This window comes from Poecilia reticulata, chromosome 23, assembly GCF_904066995.2.
Source record: "Poecilia reticulata chromosome 23, P_reticulata-male-v2, whole genome shotgun sequence".
Classification (NCBI taxonomy): domain Eukaryota; kingdom Metazoa; phylum Chordata; class Actinopteri; order Cyprinodontiformes; family Poeciliidae; genus Poecilia; species Poecilia reticulata.
In genome coordinates this window covers 14,682,431-14,705,688 of record NC_088852.1, presented here as the reverse complement: position 1 = coordinate 14,705,688, position 23,258 = coordinate 14,682,431, and the positions used below count along the sequence as shown (strand labels likewise).

Below are 23,258 nucleotides of genomic sequence, written 5' to 3'. Positions count from 1 at the left end.
CTCGGGTGGAAAGCTTCTCTGTGACTGCTTCAGATGTGGATTTTTACGTATTTATGAGGAGAGCTGCAGTCCTTTTAAATATGCATTCACCCAGTCAAAGTTTTTCAAACATTACACATTTATAAATTAAAAAAAAGGGGGAAAATGTGCCATTCACTATTTATTCCTGTAGTGATGACCATGTAATTCACTTTTGGTAATATTGTTGGTTAAATAAAATAAAACAAAACTCTTAAGCAAATATAATTTAGATTTTTTAAAATCAGATTCCTATTGTTTTCTATCTTCATCATTAAATACGTAGATGTTGGGAAACTTTGGACTGAATCAAGATAACAGATTTTGACAAGACAACAAATTTTGCTGGTCGATAAATTGTGCCTGTAATTATTGCGAAAAACGATAATGTTGTTGAGACAATTTTTTGAGTAACAGCATAATGATTTAAGTTTTCCCACTTTAATTTTGTACAAAATTTTAAATATCCAAAATAAAACACAGCAAACAAAAATAATAAAGACCCGCATACGACTGAAAGCATAAATACAATTGATTGAGGTTTCTGTGAACAAAATTGCCCTTCAAGAAATATGATCAGAATGGAAATGATCAGTAATATTTTAATTCATCATGCGACTAACAAATTGCTTAACTTAGAAGACAAATCACTGGAGGGATTGAAACCTGTTATTTTTTCATTTAGCTAGGCTCTTCCAGAGCATCACCTGTGCAAATGACATAGTTGAGTTGCGTAAAAAATATTGTTAGTAGAGCTAAAAGCTCATGTTATTGTAGAAAAATAAACTCTTTAAACTAATAGAGCTCCTTAAAATAGGTTTTTTGTTTGTTTTGCGCAATAATTTAATCCTCAAATACCGAAGCTGCAAAGTTTGCAATATGCACCATTTGTTCGTCTCCACAAAAACATCTGGTCTTTATCGACGACAGTACAAATAAAGGTACTGAGTGGCTTCCCAGAGGCTTATTTTAATGGCCATCTAAATAAACCGCAATTGTCAGCCTAATTTGGTGTGGCTAAAAATATCCACATAGGTTAAAGATGGACCGAAAAATTAATTTAAAGTACTTTAAGATATAACTATAGCTTTTTCTAATGTGTGCTAATAAAAACTCAAACTGGCCGAGATATTTACCGGATTTTCTCCGTAGACCCAACAATGTATGACACTTAAAAACGAACTCTCTTTTTAAGCTTTAGTTATGATGTGCTAAAAATAAAAATGCAATTTAAACCCACCAGACAATCACAGAGAGTTACAATGATACAGCAGAGGTTGGTGACACTTCTAAAAACAAAATTAATAATAATTTTAAAAAAATTAAAAAATAATTTTTGTGGTTGTGTGTGTATTTGCTAAGCTGCAGGGTACATTGGGGCAATGGATCAGGGAAAGAGGTCATGAAAGGCTAATTAGCACAAATGTGGATGACTCACTAATTACTTTCTTCCTCTTCATCTCAGCGACTGAGGACAGATAACTCGTTAGCCAAACGTTTTGGACTGTAAAAGGGCGATGGAGGAGCATCTGTCCAAATGGTCCTAATGAAGAAAACCTTCATGGAAAGGTTAAAGCTAGAAATTTATATAAATCATAACGAGCCAACGTTTTCAAAGGGTCCTTTTAAAACACATATGTCCGAAACAAAGAGTCTCTTGATTAAAAACAGGAATCCATGACCATATAAAGATAACATAGTGTCTGTAACGGTACCGTCTGGACTTCTGGCACAATGATGACATAACAGATTGGTTTTTTTGACTCTTCTAATTGGAATATCTCAACTGATTGTGTGGAGCCATTCTAACTAGGGGTGCACCGATTGCAGTTTTCTGGCCAATCGCCAATTATCAATCTTTTAAAAAGCTTAACCTGCCAATTCCGATTTTACCCGAAAACAATTTTTTTGTCTGAAATGTTTCGCAAGATAGCAAGAAAGTTGTTGAATTGACAGTGGTGGTGTAACTATTGTTGATTGTAAATGTGCAGACATAAGTTGGTGGGCCAGTCTGTCAATCAAACCTTTCACTGGATGGTGAAACTATTGCAATCTTGGAAATTGGTAAAAGAACAACCCAAAGGTGATTATGATTCATAGCTTGAAAAGAATCAAAAGCCAGACCAACACAACCTATGCAATCAGCTGTGGTGATGACTGTACCATACTCTACATCACTGTAATGTAACTAGACTTTCACAAGTAAAAAACTGTCTGATTATGTGGAGAAAAGTGAGACCTACACAACCACTACATGGCATCCTAACGGAAAGCATTCCACTGACATGTCTGCCTGTGGCCACCGCAGTGACAATGGCAGTCCAAACCAGATCAGAAAAAGCTTGAAAATACCTGCGTTTCCATTACAAAAGTGGGCAAAACCGTGACGATATTCTAATGGTGAAAAATGTTTACATTAAATAAAAAAAGCATCTAAAATCCCACACGAATAAGTTTGTTCACACGATAAGTCACTAAAAAACATCTGTTTACTACTTCCTGTCTTATTTGTGGTTTCTGCTAGAGATGTGCCGATCAGGTTTTTTCCTGCCGATTCCGATCACATAATTATCATGCTAATCCGGGTGAGTGTTTGTAACTGTGCGCTGCTTTACCTGCTATCTGATCCTCCATATGTCTTTTTTTTACTGCAGTGAGCCTTGATATAGCCAAACTCCGTCAAGTATGGCATTATTTTTATGCCATATTAGATTCGTCGTGTTGATGCATTTTGACCTGCTTCACCCCCGACCTCGAGGTAATTATCCGCCGCAACACGCAAACTTCCCCATTCACTCAGTGCGTTAAAGTTCCACATCCTTAGGATTTGTTGCTGCGCGTTTGGGCAGTGTGAAGGAAAGAGGAGACCAGCTGCACATGCAGGCTGCGAAATGAGATGCAGGTGATCAGTTTGTGTGATCGGCAACAAGAGACCGTGATCGGCAATCACCGATCATACACTTTTTCTCGGAAATCAGCCGATTATGATTGGTGGCCGATCGATCGGCACACCTCTAGTTTCTGTAAGTAGTAACATACGGCTGTTGATCACATCGACTCGTGAGATGTGAAAAGTGTTTCCATCGCAGTTTGGCAAATTACTACTCTTAGCTCAAAACCTTTTTCTTGAAAAATGTGAATCCTCTCTGAAGTTGCCATGTTTCCATTAAGCAAATTTATTTTAATTATAAGGTCAATGGAAACATTTTAGTGTTTCTTTCATAGACAATCTTTTCCTGGCAGAAACTGACTTCTTTTAAATTTTTCCTTTCTCTATTCAACATTTATCCTTACTTTTTCCTTCTTACTGGGTAAATCATTATGTAAACCTTCACTTTTTAAACTTTAACTCAGGCTGGAGAATTTTGCTATAATTATTGCCTCAGGTGACCATAGTGCTTTAAGTTTAGCGATCTAGACATATTCTTTTTTTTTTCTCCCACATTTCTACATTTCGGGCATGGAAATGAGTACAACTATGATGAGCTACACTATGATGATACCTAAAAGGTATTAAAAAGAAAAATTGAGTTATATTTCCTTTAAAATGAAGAAATGCTCAAGAAATCACAAAGTAATGAAACAGAATTAATTGGAAAATATTAACTAAAATCTTTCTGAATTGTTCTTCAGACTAGCTGACAATCTCACTATTAAAACCACCTGGAAATTCAAGCTGTAGTCAAAGTGTATCCCTTTTAATAAAAAAAAAAAACTTTTATCTTGTCCCCATGGAGACCATGAAATATTGAATTTGAATTGTTAACCTTTAGTTAAAAGCCTCACGACTTTCTTTCGCAACACAAAGACATGTCCTTGGAGCTTTCAGATGAACCTCAGGCTTAGAAATTGCTGTCGGTTTTTTTTCTTTCTTTCTTTTTTTTAAAATCTCTCCTCTGCAGCGCTGCTGAGCGGAAACCTTTTGAGTCATCCTCTCATGCGGACACGCCGCCACCATGCAAATCCGACATTGTGAAGTCCACTGCTGGCAGATCGAGCAGATGGATGATGGAGATCCAGATAAGACGGACGACAAACGAGCGCCTTCCGACGCCGCGAGAAATGACAGATGAAACACTCATTTCACCCGACTTGATCAGTCAGATAAAGGACAGCCATTCCTCATAATTTGCCATCCAGATACAGAAAAAAAACCATTAATTCATCTTTTTACCTGGGATGCATACATATACATGCATACTTATACATGTATTTAGATTTATAAGTAACACTAACATATCGTTGGTCAAACGTAACTAAATTTGCCACAACAGTCAGACTTAATGACTCTTGGATCTCAGTTTTGTTGTGGGGAGATCTTTGGAAGAGAGTGGCAGAGCACATAACCTTTTCTCCCCGCTGCCAATCTGATGGGAGTCATTTGGGAGGATTGACATATGGGGAAGCTACGCTTCAGGAGGAAACCATCTGGTCCAACGTTGGCTGGCAAGCCGTCAAGTTTGCCATACACAGGACTGCGTTTTTATACCGCAGGAAATTCTGGGTGGTCGAATATCTTCTCTGGCTGCTCCCGGCTTCACACAACCTGTTGTGTTGTTTTCTGTACCTGAAGAGTTTGACGTTGTGTTTTGGATACGTTTCAGTTGTTCGGTGCACCTTGTTTTTTATTGAAGTTTTTCACGATACAACAAAGTTGAACAAAACCGAAACATCATGTCCTCTTAAAAAAAAAGAATTAATTCAAAAACCTCCCCAACTACCATTCCTAAATTAGGAATTAAGGAATTCGGACCAATTCATTAATTAATTTTGCTTTAATAACATTATCAATAGCTCCTGTCTGTCAGTGGATTTATTCAACTACTTGTTTTGTTGTTACATTAAAAATCAGACCTCATATTTCAAGGTTAGGATACAGTCCAGAAGTTGAAACCCATCCTCCAAGTTATGAATAATGAATTTAGAAGTTTTTTTCTTTTTTTTTTTTTGTTTGTTTGTTCTTCTAAATCTAAAATATTCATTTTTTTTCCCCTTTTGGACAAAACATTGTAAAAAACAAAACAGCATTCATATCACAGCCTGTTGCAAGAAAGCAAATCCTGCATGTAATTAGAGCCAGGTAAGCAGTGAGAAGAGCAAGCCTGCCTTAGTGTCAGCACTTCAGATGGAGGTCACGTTTGCAATGTTTTTTAAATGACATAAATATATTGTGGATGATAAGTAAAAGGTTAAAAATATCAGCTGAAAGACAGAGCACAGACCCTGTAATTAGGTTTGTTACACTGTTTCCTAGAATTTCTGCCAGTAAATTAGCTGTTTGGCAGTAGAAACAGTCACAAGCCGTTGCCAATTTGCATAATTGGTTAAAATAATCCAAAAGAGAGAGAGAGTTTCATAATTAGTGGAGTTATGAAACTTTTTCTCATTTAATTATTGCTTCACATTTCTTAGATTTATTTTTGCTTTTTTAAACCTGGTTTGGTTTTTACCCTTATGGTTCAGTAATAATAATAATAATAATAATAATAATATAATAATAATAAAAACTCTCCAATGACGACCAGGCCAGCAGTGGATTTGTGGATGCTCAATTGGAGTTTAGATGTGGGTATTTGAAGAAAATCACAATATTAGTCGATATTAACCAGCAGATGTTGTTGGCATGTTTTTTTTTTTTTCTGAGCCAGTCAACTTAGTTGTTGATGTTTCAATCAACCTCATCAGCTTCTGGATTTTAAAACAGGCTTTTGTTTAGCATCGGCCAATTCCGATTCGATTGATTAAAGAAACGTTTTGGGTCAATTCAGCAATGGTTTTGGTCAAACTTGTAAAAATAGACTGCAACAAACCTTCTTTCAAATGTTTCAGAAAGTGCATTTAGGGATTTTAAATGTAAAATAAAAAATAATTATGATGTCATTCCAGACATAGAATTAGACTACGTAATATAGTATTATCTTTGATAAAACTTCTCTCAGGTGTTTTTTTTAGTCTCTACATCAGCCAAGAAGGTAGATGTCCACATTTAAAATCCATAAGCAGGTATTTGTATCATACAGTGCAATGAAAAATGAGAGGACAGAAGGAGAGCAGCTGGGTCAGTCTCCTCAGGGACGCCGTCAGCCGTGTTCCTAATTCAGGCCGTTTGCTGGGCCTTTTCCCCCTATTTGCCCTTCAAACAGCATCCCTTCGCTAATAGATCACCATGGCAACTGGGCTCACTCTAAGGACAAAAGCAGGAGCGGACACCAAACAGGATTATGTAAGAGAAATTTAGATGAAAGTGATTGGGGTGTTAAAATTCAGCCCTGACAAGCCTAATTGCAGGTCTTCAATCAAGCGCAACAGGGAATAATAATTGATTAAGCGGCAGAGCTGATGGCGATGAGAATTAAATGAATTAAATGGAATAAACAAACGAGTAGCACCTGAGAGACAGAGCAGCTTGTTCTGTGTGTTAGGACAAGTTACTTTCACCCTACTGAAATCTTTTATGTTATAATTAATAAACTGGTGGGGAGGGGGTGGTACTTTGGCAACCAAAGTCCAGTTTTACAACAGAAGAATGCTATTTCATTTGGTCATTTCTTAACCTGTAGATAGCAAGGACGGTGTAGAGTGGATAATAATAATTTAATTGTACATTATTGCAGTTAAAGAGGCGACGCTTTGGGGAAATTATAGCCGGCCATTTTACAGAAGAGCCACGGATTCAACATGTTGGATTGACACACAACTTTGCAACACTGTGAGAGCTCTGGTGGAACCAGCTGCATATCGTCCAAAAAAACTAAACCAAAACATCATCCTCCAACTACTTCCTGTTGTCTTCTTTGTCGTTTGTACCTGTAGTAACATCACACAAGTCACATGATCACGTGACTTGTGTGATGTGGGGAAAAAAGTGTTTCCGTTGCAGTTTTATGAAATAGAAACATTTTGATACAGCTGAGAAATCACCTCATCCTACCGCAAAAGCTTTTTATCAAAAAACGTGAGCTTGCCGATTGGTCTCGCCAAGACTAATGTTGATCTTCTTCGTTCTTCTTCTCAAGCTGGATATCAAAGTGTTCTTTTAGTTGATTATTATCAACTAAAAGTATATATTTATATATTTTTTTAATTATTTTGTTTTCTGTGATATTTTACATATTTGAAATAAATAAAGATTCCATTTCATTTCAACCTCAACTCGGCGCAAGTGGAGGTTTTATGTGTGGAATTAGAAAATTGTGCCAAGAAGTTGGATAAAGTAAAATCTTTATAGTCCATGAAATGTGATATATTTGACAGAAACTATCATATTTATGATATTCAGTCATACAGTGGTTCAATCAAAGTAATGTGCTTAATTGTATCTCTTCATTTTGTTCAGAACTCTAAGTAGCTATTAACAGTGATGATGTGTTTTTATGGGATCCAAATCAAACCATTTATATTAATGTAGTTATCATTCTGTTTAGATCTGGTTTTCTCAAGCAGCATAAATTCAAATACTCTAACTTTAGAAGTTAGTCATTTAGTTCCTAAAATGTGAAATGTTTGGGGTCTAGGAAGGAGAATAAAGCAGAGGAGGTTTGGTAAAATCACTAAGTGGAAATGGGAATGCCAAATTGTTCAGTTTGTGGATTTATTCTAGAAGAAACTCTGAGACATTCTCGCCATCAGGAAACTGACAGCATAGAATGCCTTCAGAGAACCAAACTGAGCAAAATCTCTTTTACTTTCATGGAACCGTCAACACAGTTGTCACAAGAATGGCACCACTTCATTGTTGCAACTCTGACTGAAAGCTGAAAAAACGATGACCTAAATAAGATTCCTCTGCAGCATTTAGTTAAAAACTGAACAGTATTTTATACTATAATAGTAATAATAGTAATCATAAAAGAAGACTGATCCAAAAACAGATCGTTTCAACCTCAATACTCGTCCCAAAACTTTTCTGCCACTCCAGATAAAATGGCTGTTCTTGACGACGAATAATTTTTCCGCCATCATTTTGACGCCCCCTGTAGTTGCGGCACCCATATGTGTTGCATACATACCCGCCTTTTTGCACTGCCGCCTACCAACCTGCATGGATAAGCAGGCATCAACGATGGTTGGATTGATGAATCGTAGTTTGCGTTAGTTGAATTATCATTTGCAACAAAAAACACCAAACGACCAATATTTCTCTATCAAAAACCTAACAAAGGGTTTTGTGCAATATATCTCGACTTTGCCTGTTTTTGCTCTTTCCTGTGTGTTCCTCCCTGACCCTCATTACAAAGCCCTCCTCGCCTCGTCCTTCTCCTCTCCTCCGTGAGGCGTCGACGCTTTGCCCTTGACAGAAATCCGTATCCATCACTGCCAGGGATGTTATGGAAATGTAAATGATGACAAGTGGAGTCGAGCGGGAAAAGCGCGTCCGTCGGGTGCCCAATGAGCCATGCCTCCAATCGACATGCCTGGAGGATCTTCCCAGCAGATGGGTCTGATGATGATGATGATAATGATGTCATCGCTGCCTCCACTTGGTGGTTTGCAGGGTTTCCAGACGCAGCAGGTCATGCTGTGGTGATTTAATGGAGATAATGATGGTTTTGTAACCATGATACTGTCACTATTCCTCTTTTTTTCCAGCTCTCCCATCTATTGTGAGAAGAACCAGACGTGTTTTATTCCAGACGATCAGATTTGTTATATTTCAGGCTCCGGCTTCTCAATGGAAAAACAAGAATTCGTTGCACTCCGAAATTGGCTGATGTTGAGAAGTTTGTGAAGTAAAGAAATAAGTTATTTGAACCGACTACAAAAAAGCAGGTCGGCAGGACAAAGTCATTTTTCATATTCAATTTCACGGATTTCATCTGCTTCTCCCTGTCGACACACAGGGGGAGGAGAGAAAGGGAAGAGGCTCATGGTAACCGTAGAAACCTGGCCAGTCGTTTACAGATGCCACAGAAAGGTTCACAACATACAGAGTGAAGCGTTCATCTTTAAACCAAATAGATGCTGATTTTAACATGCATATCTAGACATTGCTTTTATATTTTTTTCAAACTTTTTCTCTCTACATATTATGTAGAGAGAAAATTAACCCTTACTCTTCATGTATTTCTTCATGTAAACTCCTACTCTGGTGGAAAACACATTTGTGGATCACACCATCAAATCATCATCTTTAATGAACTTCCTTTTGGCTTGTATTCTGAAATAGATTTCAAAACTGCAATACTAAATCCTTTTTAAGTAAGAATAAGTGTCTCCGTAAAATATTTAGAGCATAACTATGAATTACCCTAAAACTAACGCTATTAACTATTAATGAAAATCATCTTAAATACTATCCTGCTGGGATGAATGTATTCACCGCTGCGGACTGTGGTCTGTGAGTCCGTAGAGTTTATAGAGTCTCAGAAAACGTCCATCAACAGATAATTGCAAACATTTAAGACGAGCATTAAAATCTGAGACATGGCACAATCTTCAGACGGTATAATCAAAGCACACACAAACCTCCCAGCCACTGATTTAGAATTCATAAAGAATTCCCAAATCCCCCAGTCTCTCTCTGCAGCCCCAAGTTAAGGAAGATGGAAATACCGACTTAGAAGTTCCCGATGTAGTAACTGATAAATGCAAAAAGTTTCCCCTAAGAAAGACACATTAATATGACTCCTATTTATAGCTCTCGATGCATTTCTATCACATTTAACAGCTCAAATATTTGATTTTATTGATAAAAATTATGAATAAATAGTAGCAAAGGGTGAACAATTTGTCAATAAGTGATTTCTTTCTTACCAAATCAGTTCATTATTTCCTTTATAAACCATAATGATGTTACTGAAAATAAAATGTGATGTAATGCCATAATTTACAATATACAATTAAGTTTTTAATATTGATGTAAAGACTTTCCACTTTGAACTCCTCCACTTGTGGGAGTGGTGTGTGTTTAGGTTGTAGCTGCAGATTAAGTCATACATCTCACAGGAATAACTGCTCTGCTAGTTACGAGAGTCAGTGTCATAATGTTAGGATTCAGAGGCCAGTGTTTATAATATAATAATGTAGTTATGGAGCTGACTGTGAGCGCAGCTTTTATGTCATGTGTCGTAATTCTGCACCAGAAAAATCGTACGCAGTAAATCAGGACGTAAACAATGGCTGAAAATTCTGTCTGTAGCTGCATTTCAATTATAAATGTGTGCAAGCTTTTGTTTTTATATATTCCCCTAGAGTTGAGAACGCAATTTCGCAATTGCGGTGTCTCCGTTAAAAAAAAGAAATTAAATTAAAATCACGTGAGTAAGCTCGTTCACGCGATAAGTCATTAAGAAACACGCCGAGCCATCAGCCTCTTCTTCACTGTTTCCACCAGTAGTAACATCTGGTTGTTGATCATGTGACTTGTGCGATGCGGAAAAAATTTTTCCATTGCAATTAGGGTTAGGGTGCACTGTTTTTGATCAAATTGAAGTGCCTTATAGTTGGGAAAATACGGTAGTGTAAATTACAATGCAAAAAATAAATGTAAAAAAATCGGACTTCAGAAGAAAAAAAAAAATCGGAATTGAACATCCAGACTTGTTCCTTCTCTAGTTGATCAAGATGTTCTCCACATCACATTATGTACAGATGTGCTCCCACACAGGTGCTGCTAGTTTCTGGAAACAGTTCAGTATCCTGACGTTCGATCTTGCAGATGCTTCTCAACGATAGTCCCAGTTGTAGAAATCCCCCTGAGGAGGAACGTTTTAATCGATGGCAACGATCCAGAGCCACAGGAGACACTCAAATCTGTTCAAATGCTTATTTACTCTCAACCTCTAGCTCGTGTTATGCGGCCCTGTAATAATATAGTTTTCCCACCCACCGTTATGAGCTTTTAGTAATTTTCCGTGGGAGGAAAACAAAAGCGCTTGGCAGCAGTTGTGTGACTGTGCTGGTGACTAATATAGCAGCTAATCTGGCTTTCTTGCAGACTGATGTTTCTGCTCCGGAGGCTATTTTTAGCCGCAGTGATTCATTTGAGGAAAAGAACAATATTTCTCTGACCTCAGAGAGTTGCTGAGATTAATTGAGGATGAGTGTGTTCAAAAGCCTGTTTAATTAAGAGGCGGGCGCACTTTCATCCCTCATCTACTCCGCAGCGCTGTGCTATGTACTCCGGGTTGCGTCTATAGCATGGATGGAGAAAGACTTTTACTTTTGCACAGAGATGGATGCGAGTTAGATTAATCTCACGGCGCCGGCTTGCTGGCGGTGATTTAACGAGCCGATTAAACAGATTTAGAGCAATTCAGATGAAAAATGATTCCCGGCTAATATTTGACCAGTCTCATGAAATTATTCACACCCTTTGAAATTTTCCACTTTATTTCACCTTGCAGCCACATACTTTGATTATTTGATATCCATAAATTAAAGTCACCCAATCAATAAAAGCGCACTAAAAGTCTTTGTTATCCAAACTTTGAAAAAAGCTGGGATATTTTTAAACACAAAAATCACTAAAAACTACCTACTTTCCTGGCGAATTAATAATCTAAGTTGTTGTTTTTTTTTAAATTTAGATCATTAAAAAGATTAATTATCATTTATTGGTAAATCATAATTAACTTAGATGTTTTGTCTGATTATCAATTTTGGACATGCATATACACATTTTACACATTTCTTAAATTTTTTTACATTTTTTGTAGAATGTAAGCTGCTACTGCAATGTGTTTAATTTTTGCATAATTCTTCAATTTTTCCTTTGTTTTCTTTTAAACATTCAGACCTCTGGTTGATCTTTTAAAGTCGATTTTTTTGGCCCTTTCTTGTACAACACAGAGTGTTTCATTAGAATTTTCCATGAATTGTATTTGGAGACACAGAAGACAAGCCCTGAGACGTTTGCCCTAGTAAAATTGATATTAGGACATTAGTTGCTTCTCATTGAACGTATAATTGACATAAAAAAAAATTATTATTTTTTTTTTTTGAAACTCCAGTTTTTCTACAAATAATTGAGGCGGTACGATTATGTTTTTTTTTTTTTTTTTTTTTTTGTCGTATCAAAATTGGTTTGCTATGGAAATACCTTTTCCACACATGATCAACAACCGGACCACAAAGAATACGACAGGAAGTGGTAGGAGCGTTGTGTTGGCATGTTTACGCCAACAAACTTATTCAGGTGAGAGATTTTAATTGTGTTTCTTATTTAATGGAAACAACTCGGTTGCAAAATCGTGTTGTTTTTTTCTACAGTATCCGCTACTGTCGAAAAACACAACTTCCCAATGTTGACAAAGTTTTGCGCACATTTATAAATGCAGTTTCTTTTGCTTCAGGTGTTTTTTCAGAATTGACCACGGTTTTTAAAGCAGGCATACACTTTTTTGTTATTAATAACTTCCAGAGTTCCCTTTGGTGATCACCTTCTTAAAGTTAATTGGAGTTAATAAGTTGGGGGGGTTTCCCACCTTTTTCTAATTTCTCATCTCCTTTTTCTACAATTTTAACAAAAACGTTGGTTTTATTTAGATCACATCAGTATTTGGGAACAGGGACGGTCCTAACCTGTTTGGTGCCCCAATATGAAGTCCCAATATGACTTCATTTAGATTACCAGGCACCATCATAGAAACGCACTCAAAATTTCTTAGAATATTTTATTTGAAAAAATGTGGGAGAAACGAGAATAATTCAGTAAGCACAAATAACAAGGCATGTAGGCATAATGTATACTGTACAGTTAAAACTGTAGAAAATAAATACAGTTGTACCATTAGTCAAATATGTACATAATTATGAGTTGCATTTTGATCAAGACACAACTATCACTGGACAATTTGTAAATTAACAGAATTTTTTGTAAATGAGACAATTTTGACTATTGCACTTCAAGAAACAAATTAATTTACACAACTGTTATAAAAAGTCCTACCTTTTGTGAAATAATTATTTTTCAAGCAAGAAATTGGCCACAGATTTCTGCAAAACTATTTACCGGTGTGGCAACTGACGCCGCCCTAAAGGAGAAGCCGCTCTGGGTGTCTGCCCACATATTAGAAACCGCTTCTGTTTGGCAAAGCAAAAACCTAAAAAGATACAAATAACTTTAACTAAAGATTCCAGTTTATAGGTCTAACAGCTTCTGCCTCACCGGAAACCAAGGACTGAACTTTTTGGTGCCATCTCACAGCACGCGTTCCCGGTGACCTATATCCTCCCCGATGCGGGCCACAAATGTGAGCTGTGCGGATTGCCAAGAGCGCTTAAAGGAACACACCAGATTCATCTTAATGGTGCGCCAGTCTGGGCGATTACACACTGGTCGACATAATGGAAGCCTGGCATGACGGGGGCGGAGAAGTCATCCGTCAGATTAATGAGACTGTCATCCGGGTTCGAGGACGCCACCGGGCGGCCCTAACCAAAACGTTTAGCGGAGAGTGAGCTGTGAAGAGAGTTATCAAACTGGACAAGGCTCTCTAGAAAAAAATGACACTACAGTCTCAAGACAGTAGACTATTTTTGTTTCACATATTCCCACAGATCTGGAGGTAATTATCTTCTAATAAAGCTATCCAAATCAGGTTGATTGGGATAGCCACAGATCATTTTTATTAATTTGAAACATTTAACTGTGACAAAACAGCAAAAAAAGAAGAAATATGTGAGGGAACAAATACTTTTTCATTTGTAGCAAGTCTTCAGAGATCTTTGTGATGATGGCATCACAGAGCTCTAGGAGTTTTCATCTGTCCTTATGAAGTGCGGTGCTACTCTGCTGAGAATGTGCCTTTCCAAATGAAAACCAAAGTAGTGATGGACAGTACAGTACATTGCTCGTCCATCTTGAATGCAGGCAGGCCTATTGTTTCCATGCAAAAGACTACAAACTCGGCCATTAATAGCAATCCCAGAGCAATCTGTCAGTCTGACTCGATGCTTGACAAGAGAATCTTATTACCTGACTGGTCCTGCACCTTTAAGTTCAAGTGCCTCGAGTACATATGAGTACAACAATGTACTCGTATGTTTCTAGCAAAACTGTGAAAACTTTGCATCTTTGCTTTCCACTATCTTGGCTGACTTTTCTATGCATGCAATTGAAATTAAAAGTTTAGTGTTGAATATTTTTATTTCTGTGTTGCCCAGCGACAGACTGGTGACCTGTCCAGAGTGTACCCCACCTCTCGCTCGGAACGTTAGCTGGAGATGGGCACCAGCACCTCCCGACCCCATTTAGGGACAAGGGAGTAAGAAAATGGATGGATGTTTTTCAAGCTTACGTTTTTTCTTTTTATCTTTCAACACACACGGGAAAAGAAAAAAAAAATCTGTTTTTTTTAAAGTCTTTTTTTCACTTCAGCCCTGAATGGCAAGTGGGGCAAATATTCTGTCATGCCATATTTCCAAGGTTTTTTTCCATTATCATCCAACAAGGAAAATAATTTATTTTATTTTTTTTCCCTTTTTTCCCTGTTTTTTTTTTTTTTCTCTTGCTTGGGCACATAATTTTTTTTCTTTCCCTGTGTCTGGTGGTTGAGAAGAAGAAAAAGACTTTCAAAAATGTCAAATTCAAAAAAAATTTTTACGTCTTGTCATTTAGGGCTTAAGCAAGAAAAAACCTCACTTAAGATACATTTTTTCCCTTTCTGCTGTAGAAATGAGCTAAATTTATCTTGTAGTCAGACTTTATAGAAAAACATAATTTATCAAATTTTACACATCACAATGTTTTATGCTCCTCTCCAGGCAAACCGTTTCTGGAGAAAAAAACTAAACTTGACAATATTTAAATCTAGCTTTTTGTTGTTATTGTTATTTTCAGATAAACAATTAAATTTGGTCAGAGACTGATAAAAGGAGACTGACAGTCAAGGGAGCTATCCCCTTGACTGTCAGGGCTTCCGTAGAAGCTCTTATTAAAATGCCAGAGTTTTTACACTATTGGTCTTTAAACATATGAACTGTTGTCTGAGAAACTAGACACATGAAAAGCCAGAGAAGTTCAAACTAATTAAATTATTTTGTATATCAAAACAGTTAAAATGTGCATCCACAGGCCCTTTGAACAGCTTCACATATACACATGAAAATTGGTGCATATGTACTAGTCCACAATGCAAGCCAAAAAGGGGCCATTTTTATAACAATGGTGACAATGGTTGTTTTTAGATCTAAAGAAAATTCCAACTGGAGATTCTCGCCTTGCTTTGCGTCAGTAATCTGCTCTATTAAGTCCACCGGTGCCTCTGAAATGGTACATTTTCCTTTTATTCCAAGCAGGGAGAAAATGAGAAAAGAAGTGAGAAATGTGTTCACCTGTCACTCGCAGAATGCTTCCACATTTAAACCCAGTCATTGTCAGTTGACATTTCATAATTACATGACAGTACATGAGGTTTCCTTCCAGTGAAATTCTAATTAAGGTTTCCTGAACGTCACAGCAGAAATGACCTGCTTTGCTGTATAATCGGCAGTAATTGTGTCGTGGAAGGATGGTGCATTGCAAGAATAGAGGCATAAATACTGCTGGCATAGTTGGCTGGTAAGCCAGAACTAAAAAGGTCACCCACGTCGAGGCATGAGGAATGCTACTGAAAGGGAATGCTTGGGAAGACGCCACTTCTAGTTCATCAAAAGGGAGGGAATTAAAAAGGAAACCGGTGGCTTTGGAGCTGCATTTAGACACAGAGGCTTCATACCCACTCAAATATATTCTTAGGTAACAAAAAGACAACACGATTAAGAGGTCAAATTATCCCGGTTGCTCTATGTTCTGCTAGTACTTGCTTGAGAGACAGAGAAAAATCCACTCTTTTAAGTCTAGACATTAAATTATGTCCCTTCTGGCCTCATGTTTTGAGTAGCAATCAAAAAGTTAAATTTTGTTTTAGCTGAACAATGGTTCCCGGCCGGCACACCACGAAAACTGGTTTTGGAAAGGTTAGAGGAATAATGAAAAAGAGGTCTACCTCCAAATCCATTAACTTTGTGTCAAATCAATAGCTAGATATTTAAACTTAGACACGGTTTGGCATTCCAGCAGCACATTTGAGCTTAACTCAGCCAATTTTGTCTAGTAGAATGGTTAAACATGGTCAGTCATCAATAATTATTCCATTTTGGAAAAGAACGAGTCAATTAAAAATGAAAAAGACACCTATGATTAGTGTATGTAGACTTCGCACCATGAACTGTCCAGAATAACTGCAACACGGAGGGAAAATAATGATGCAGTTCAATTAAAATTGACATTGGACTACTTCAAAATTGGTCAGTTTAGCTTCAAAGCAACGTCTAGATAACCTGTCAAGTATTTGTATATCACATTTCAGTAACAAGGCAGGTGAAAGTGCTTTACACCAAACTACCAACGAAAACACTCAACGCTGACTCCACAGGCAAGGGAGCAATAAGGTCTGGCAATAAGGTCAATTAAAATTAAACCAAACCTTTGCCTTTCTCCCAGTTCATTCATGATTTGGGTAGCTTTTATTCCCTAAATAGATGAAATAATAATTGCACATAAGAAAAATCAGATATCAAGGTCCTTGCAAACAAAATAACCAGGATTGTTTTCTAGCAACCAGAGCATCAATTAATCTTAGAGTCTCCCCAGAGCTGACATACTTCATGAATGTGATCTGTTGTCTCTTCACCACTCCCAACTGGGTCACCTTTGTTTCACAGAAAGAGCTGAGTCACTGCCTCTTCTCGATAGTCATCTGATGATGTTATCCAACTCACCTTTGGTGCTGTTCTCTGGGCCAAATTCTGTAGCTGAGAGGACATGCTACGGGGGAGAGAAAGACGGATCAAAAGAGATCCTGGTCTTTCTTCGGTCAAAGTGCAAATCTGTGGTGGACAGTGACGGAAACCCCTCCTGATGTCTCTGAGATTTGCTCTGACAGGTACAAAACGTGACTTCTGCTTTCCTGGTCATTGCAAGACGCTAAAGAGCTTACGGTGCGTGACATGCTAAGTAGTGAGTAATCTGTCTGTGTCATGGATGAACTGGATCACCCAAAGATACCAGCAATTCAGCTCTGGTCTTGTTTGATCCAAGGGAAATAAGAAATGGCGTGCTGTATCCAGGCAACAAGTTCGTTGCCAGGTGACAGATACAGAGACCCTGAGACCAGAGACAGCGGGTAACAAATCCACATGAATAAGATGAGGCAGAATATCACTCACCTCCTGCAGCGCACCAAGTTCTTTGATAATCCAGGCTTTGATCACTTTTGTGATTAAAGTAAATATCTCATTTCTACTCATAGGGCGACAAATGGGATAAACCGCAGCAAAACATCAGAGGACGTGACAGTAATATACCCGGGTCTCCTTACCTCCGTGTAGACTTAATTAGCTTGCTGCTTTTTCTTTTTTTTTACCACTTACTGTACCGTGGAAAAAGTATTCCCACCTTACAAATTCACAATGTTGATGTGCTTCTTGTTCTATACTCCATAAATAAAATCCATTGCAACCCATTGCCCTACATGGAAACTGACAGAGATCATTAAACAGAGAAACAGCCATCTAGAGGCTCATGCTAACTCTAAGAGCGACATAGATACACTGCTCAGGTGGGAGAATATACCAACAAGGTCAGACATGTACTCTCCAAGTTAAGAGAAGCTGTATTTGCACAATGAAAGGTGATTTGGCAAAGTATTGACTCAGAGGAGTTGGTCGGGTGGGGTAGGAATACTTTTTCAAGGCGATGTAGCAACAGATTATCAGAGAAGGCACATCCGCAAGCAAATAAGACAGTCGCTAAGTGACGGGATTATAAAGCGTGCCTCTGGGCTTTCATGTGGCAGCCATGAGCGGACGTAATGATCCTCTTCAAGGCGATTCAGGCGACAAATCCACCGCCGCCATTAAACGCTCCCCCAATTTCTGGGTTTCTGTCAGACCACGGCAAACTTTACTTTGATTTAGATTCAGCTGTTAGCTGAAGCCATTTGTGAGGAGAGATTTAAATGTTTAACTTAAATGAAGCAGAAATTGCTTTCTGAAATGTTACAGCTTCTCTTAAACAGGGCATTACAGGCGCACTAATACGTGCATTTTGCTTTTATAGAAAATATCCATCAGTGGTTCTTTATTTGAAACCAATTCTGCTTTCGATTTATTATGGAAGTTGGAATTCAGATCTATGAATTGCTTCTGTAGCAACAGCTGATGTAATCACAACCAACAATGTTATGAATTTATCAATTTTAAATCTAAAGGTAATGATGTAAACTGCCAAATAATACAAAGTTTTTGAGCCAATGACATAATTTGCTAGTAAAGTAGTAAGTATAGTGTATGTCATGGGCAGCATCTCCACAAAACTTTGTCTTTTAGAGGAAAGTAGTGTACACAACTCCTGTGCAAAAAAGGGGGAAAAATTAGGGTTATTTCCCCCCCACACATTATACTTTGTATATATTTTTGGAGTGCTGGTTATTTCCCATTCTCTCTTTTCTAATGTTCTCTAACAAAATTTGGAGCTCTTAACAGAACGGCTGGATTTATGAGTATAAATCACAAACGGATGGACTTTTATTTGCTAATGATGTGAAATCTTAGGGGATTATTTATGGAAAGCAGAATAAACTGGACTATAAAATTTTCGTTGCTCTTAAAAATGAATTGTATTTGTAAATAAAAAGTATAATTTTTTTCTGCTCTTGTCTGTATGTACTGTTAATTGCAAAGATTTATTAAAATGCAAGGTTGTGGTTGTAGCATGATAAAATGTAAAAACGTTCAAGGAGACGTTAAGTAGCATGTCTGCCATCTAGTGGACTTTTGTCAGGACTGCAATAACTAGTTCATACTTGTCCTGGGGTTTGCGCCATACCTGAACACAATTCCAGAGATGCTGCATTGTTGATGCAAAGTTACGGCTGTTTTTTTGTTTTTTTTTTCTAACTGCGGCAGCGCTGAGAGAGGCCATCATTGGTTGTGTTAAATATTACTGAATCATAATGAGTTTAATAGATCAGAACCCAAACCCAGATGCAATAATAAAGGTCACTGTAGCTGGAGAAAACATCCAAAGGTTCAGTCAAAACTTATTTAAAGCCAATGATCATATCAAGCTAGAACAAGCCCCCCACCCCAAAAAACAAAAAAACTTTCAGCACAGATTCTTTTATTACAAACAAAAAACAGACCAGTCAGAGAGTATGACGTTCTCCAAAATGCAGTGCTTTCAGTGTGCCATTTTCACTGTAGTCAATAGTTACTTTTGTTCTTGCTGGAATCCCCCTCAGAAGACCTCCAGGTCTGCAGAGTTGTAGACCACAGGTGTCTCCTCAGTCCCAGCAGCAGCTTCCTCCTTTGCCTCTTCCTCTTCCTCCCCCTCCGCCTCTCCCTCCGCAGGCTCCTCCAGTGACTCCAAGGCCTCGTTGGTATCGCTGGCGAACGTCTCCCTGGAGACATCGTCATGCTCCTGCAGGTTCAGCGTGCCGATGGCCTGCTTCATCTTCTTGGCCAGCACGTGCCGCCTTCTCTTCTGCGCCGCCTTCTTGCTCTTGCAGTCCCTCTGGTACTCCTCCAGGAAGACCTTTTTGATCTGGGTCTTGCTGATGCTGGGCATGTTCTTCAGCAGGTTGAGGAACACTCCGCCAGGGGTTCGCCGCCTGCTCCCGTCCATAGTGTACATGCCACCGTTTTCCTCCAGCTTGGCAGTCTCTCCCAGCAGTTCTATGGCTTTTTTCTTTCCAACGACCTGGACCACACGCTCGATCAGTTCTTTCTTCGGCTCCTGCAGTCTGTACGCGATCTCCTCCACCACCTTATCGTCTGGGTCGTCCTCTGTGATCTCATACCGGCCCTTGATGTCCATCTCAGCTTTAGGTCCTATTCTGTCTTTGGCAGGCCGCTTTCTCTTAGCATCACCCCCAGCTCTGTCCTCTGACCCTCGGCCTTTCATGTAATCCTCCAGATCAGCATCCAGCATGCTCACCTCTCCTTCCTCCCTAGTTTGCCTCTCCATCTCCCTCTCCTTCTCCATCATCTTCCGAGCCAAGACGAAGTTATAAGTCTCAACACTTCTGCTGGCCATGCTGACGCCCTCCATGCCAAACACACCCAGCTCCGCGGTTATGGCATCCTGGCACTGCTCTTGCACCACGGAGCCCCAGATGTTGTTCACCTTGCGGCTTCCAGGTGCTCCGCAGGCGGACACGGGGGGCGGACCGAACCGCGCGGGACAGGCGGCCGGCGGCGGGGCGTTTGACACCTTTAGCCGCTTTCGACGCCACACAGCGGCCTCCTCGTCTGACGAGTCCGCGTCACTGTCGCTAGACTCCGCCGTCTTGGCGGAGCTCCGGTAGGCGGCGGCGGGAGGCTGGTTAACAGTAGCGGGTATGTGCTGGAAGGAGTCCCCGCTGAACGCCGAAAGCCCCCGAGCTCGCGCTTGTTCAGCCGCAGCGCCACCCATCTCAGAGTCCGAGCCGGAAATTTCTCCGTCTTCCAGGTCACCGTCCATCAGCTCCGCCATGTTTTCCTGAAAGCCAGTGCAAAGACAGACAGTCTTCAGTATCGCACCAAAGTTCAGACCACCTGACAGCGGTTCAAGCTAATCCCAACACAGTTAGCTGCTAACAACACAGCTGAAATTAAAGTTAAACTCACCAAAAACAAACCTAAAGTGTCACCCGGATACCTTGAAATATCTGGCTGTAGCTAGCTGGACGCTGCATAAGAAAGGACTTTGGTTTCTCCAACTATATGGACTTGGAGCGCAGCACCGCCTTACAATGCAAGAAATTCGCGCTAGGCTAACCTCGGACTTCCGCTTCCCAGCTCTAGCCCTTTCAAAATAAATGTTAACTATTATTACTAGATGTATTTGTTTGCTGAGAGTTGTAAATAAGATAAACGCTTCCATCTGAAAGAACATAAAACAAAAATAATACAAAGATTCTATGAACCACGGGGTTCCACAGGTTCTAAAACTGTTTGACCCATAGATGCACTGCATAATGTGGGTATTGTTTGCATCTTCGTGACTGTCTAAACTACATATCATGCTACTCACTTTTTAAACACAATTTTAACATTGTTTAGGAAAGAGGGCAACATCACAGTTTATGTAATTTAAAAAAAAAAAGTGCATACTGTAGACATTTGTACAGTTTTATTATGTAAAACTTGATGGATGTTGCGTTGGCCCCACGCTTGCGCAGTGCTACAAATAAACAATATGGCGGCGTCCTTACATCGCCTCACGTCAGCTGGGAGATATCTTCTTCAAAGACATTTAGTGAAGACGCGTTATCCTAACGGGGTAAGTATTAGTCTCTTTCCTGCGTTTCTACATTGTTGTTGGTCTTGTAATCAACTATACGCAGAATAACGGAGTAAAACCTTACGGCAAGGCGTCACAGGATCTTTTTGTTATTAATTAGGAATATGTCCGTCTGCTTCCTCGGTTTGGTATAATTAATAAACCAAAGCTGTGGCCAATGGCTGTCGATTATAGTGCTGAGTGATTAAAAACGTACATAAGTTGTTTAAATGAAGCATCATCATCATAATGACTTGCCGTTTACAGAGGCGGGGCTTAGTAATTTTGGGGCCCCAAGTCAAAAAGCATCCATGACCCCCTAACCCCTACATCCCATGTTTATACTTTTTCTTCTTACTTTAAGAGTTTAGTCAAATTAATCTTTATCTGTGAATGCTTGCAATTTCTAGTTGCTTATCTAGAGACTAAGGGTTTTAGACTGTGGGATTTTGGGGGTTTTGTAACGGTTTACAGTTTATTATAGAAGTTATCAAAATTTCCCCCTAAAAAGTAAAGCTTTTTCATATCGACCTTTGCTTAATTTATCAGTGAGAACAAATTATTTTAAATATACTCAGGTTTTATCTTATCTTGAATTGCTAAGTGGCCTCAAACATTTTAGGTAGACATCATAGCTAGCTGATACAGTGCCTGTTTAAATTTCTTTTAAAATTTTTGCAGTCATAAATTAATTTATTTAACCTGCTGTGATCAGATGAGACCAAAATCAAACTTTTTGACTGGCATGCAAAGTCATGTGTCTGACAGAAAACTAACACTGTCCATGGTGAAACATGGTAGTGGCGACATTATGCTGTGTGGATGCTCTTTTTTCCCCAACAGGAATAGGGAAGCTAATCAGTTAAAGTAGGAAATAAAGTAAATGCCCCAAAATAGGAAGTTAAAAGATTTTAAAAGAATTGAGTTTTACAATTTAAGAAAGTTGTAAGGGCAAGATAAATAATTACTACAAAATAAAATACCCAAAACTAACAATTTGGTTGGAATAATTTCTTAAGAAAAACCTAATTATAAATTATTAAATAAAACTCATGCTTGCAGTTTGTATGAATATTGATAAATATCTGCAAGGGATTTGCCTAAATAATTTCTAAGTCACTTCTGTCCCCGTCAGCTTCCCGTTAGACCCAGGCGACTGTTGGCTACTCCGGCCGCTCAGCAGGTGGCGCTAAATGTCCCTGAAACCAAAGTGACCAGTTTAGAGAACGGTCTCCGGGTGGCTTCAGAGGACTCTGGACTTACAACCTGCACTGTGAGTCAAAGGTTCTCCGCCTAAAGTCCCAAACATTTCCAAGTGGACAGGAACATTCATAAACTCCTCCTTCCAGGTGGGCTTATGGATAGATGCCGGCAGTCGCTATGAGAACCAGAGGAATAACGGCACAGCACACTTTCTGGAGCATATGGCATTTAAGGTGAGAGAGCGCGACATTTTTCTACCTCGACCTCCCTGGAAAACAAGCGAGTTGATCGGCTAGTCCAACTGTCCCTCAGGGCACCAGGAAGCGCTCCCAGCTGGACCTGGAGTTGGAGATTGAGAACATGGGCGCTCACCTGAACGCCTACACATCCCGCGAGCAGACGGTCTACTACGCCAAAGCTTTCTCAAAGGATCTGCCGCGAGGTGCGGAACAGGAAAGCCAGTCGATCGAAAGGTTTGCCGGACCGAGCCGACCGTTCTTGAGCCGGCGTCTGTTTTCTTTTTGCCCCAGCTGTCGAGATCCTGGCCGACATCATCCAGAACAGCATGCTGGGCGAGGCGGAGATCGAGAGGGAGCGAGGCGTGATCCTGAGGGAGATGCAGGAAGTGGAGACCAACCTGCAGGAAGTGGTTTTTGACTACCTGCACGCCACAGCGTACCAGTCCACGGCACTGGGCAGGACCATCCTGGGCCCCACTGAGAACATCAAGTAAGACTACCTTCAGTCCAGGTAGCTGACTCTAACTCTGATTTAGTTCTTCTAGTGATCG

At 39.3% G+C, this 23,258-nt stretch overlaps 2 protein-coding genes across 6 annotated transcripts in view; one reads left to right on the top strand and one right to left on the bottom strand.

Moving 5' to 3' along the window:
- Positions 1–23,258, top strand: part of pmpcb (peptidase, mitochondrial processing subunit beta) — a 36,184-nt gene that overhangs the window by 8,980 nt on the left and 3,946 nt on the right. For 4 of the 5 annotated variants that reach the window (XM_081604030.1, XM_081604028.1, XM_081604027.1 and 1 more), the window contains exons 3-6: positions 22,401–22,538; positions 22,615–22,701; positions 22,781–22,910; positions 22,999–23,197. In XM_081604030.1, the coding sequence (XP_081460156.1) occupies positions 22,690–22,701; positions 22,781–22,910; positions 22,999–23,197 (341 nt within the window). In that variant the 5' untranslated portion in view covers positions 22,401–22,538; positions 22,615–22,689. Of the gene's footprint in view, positions 1–21,121; positions 21,266–22,400; positions 22,539–22,614; positions 22,702–22,780; positions 22,911–22,998; positions 23,198–23,258 lie in introns of those variants that run through there. The other variant, XM_008401287.3, reaches the window with a different exon arrangement.
- phax (phosphorylated adaptor for RNA export) lies at positions 19,107–20,767 on the bottom strand. The gene is made up of 2 exons (XM_008401286.3): positions 20,611–20,767; positions 19,107–20,482 (listed from the first exon to the last, which is right to left on the bottom strand). Exon 2 carries the CDS (start codon positions 20,474–20,476, stop codon positions 19,241–19,243), a length of 1,236 nt encoding a protein of 411 aa, XP_008399508.2. The 5' UTR covers positions 20,477–20,482; positions 20,611–20,767; the 3' UTR covers positions 19,107–19,240.

Bases quoted from the DNA above. Each gene is read 5' to 3' on its own strand.
- phax (XM_008401286.3), bottom strand. From the start codon at position 20,476: ATGGCGGAGCTGATGGACGGTGACCTGGAAGACGGAGAAATTTCCGGC.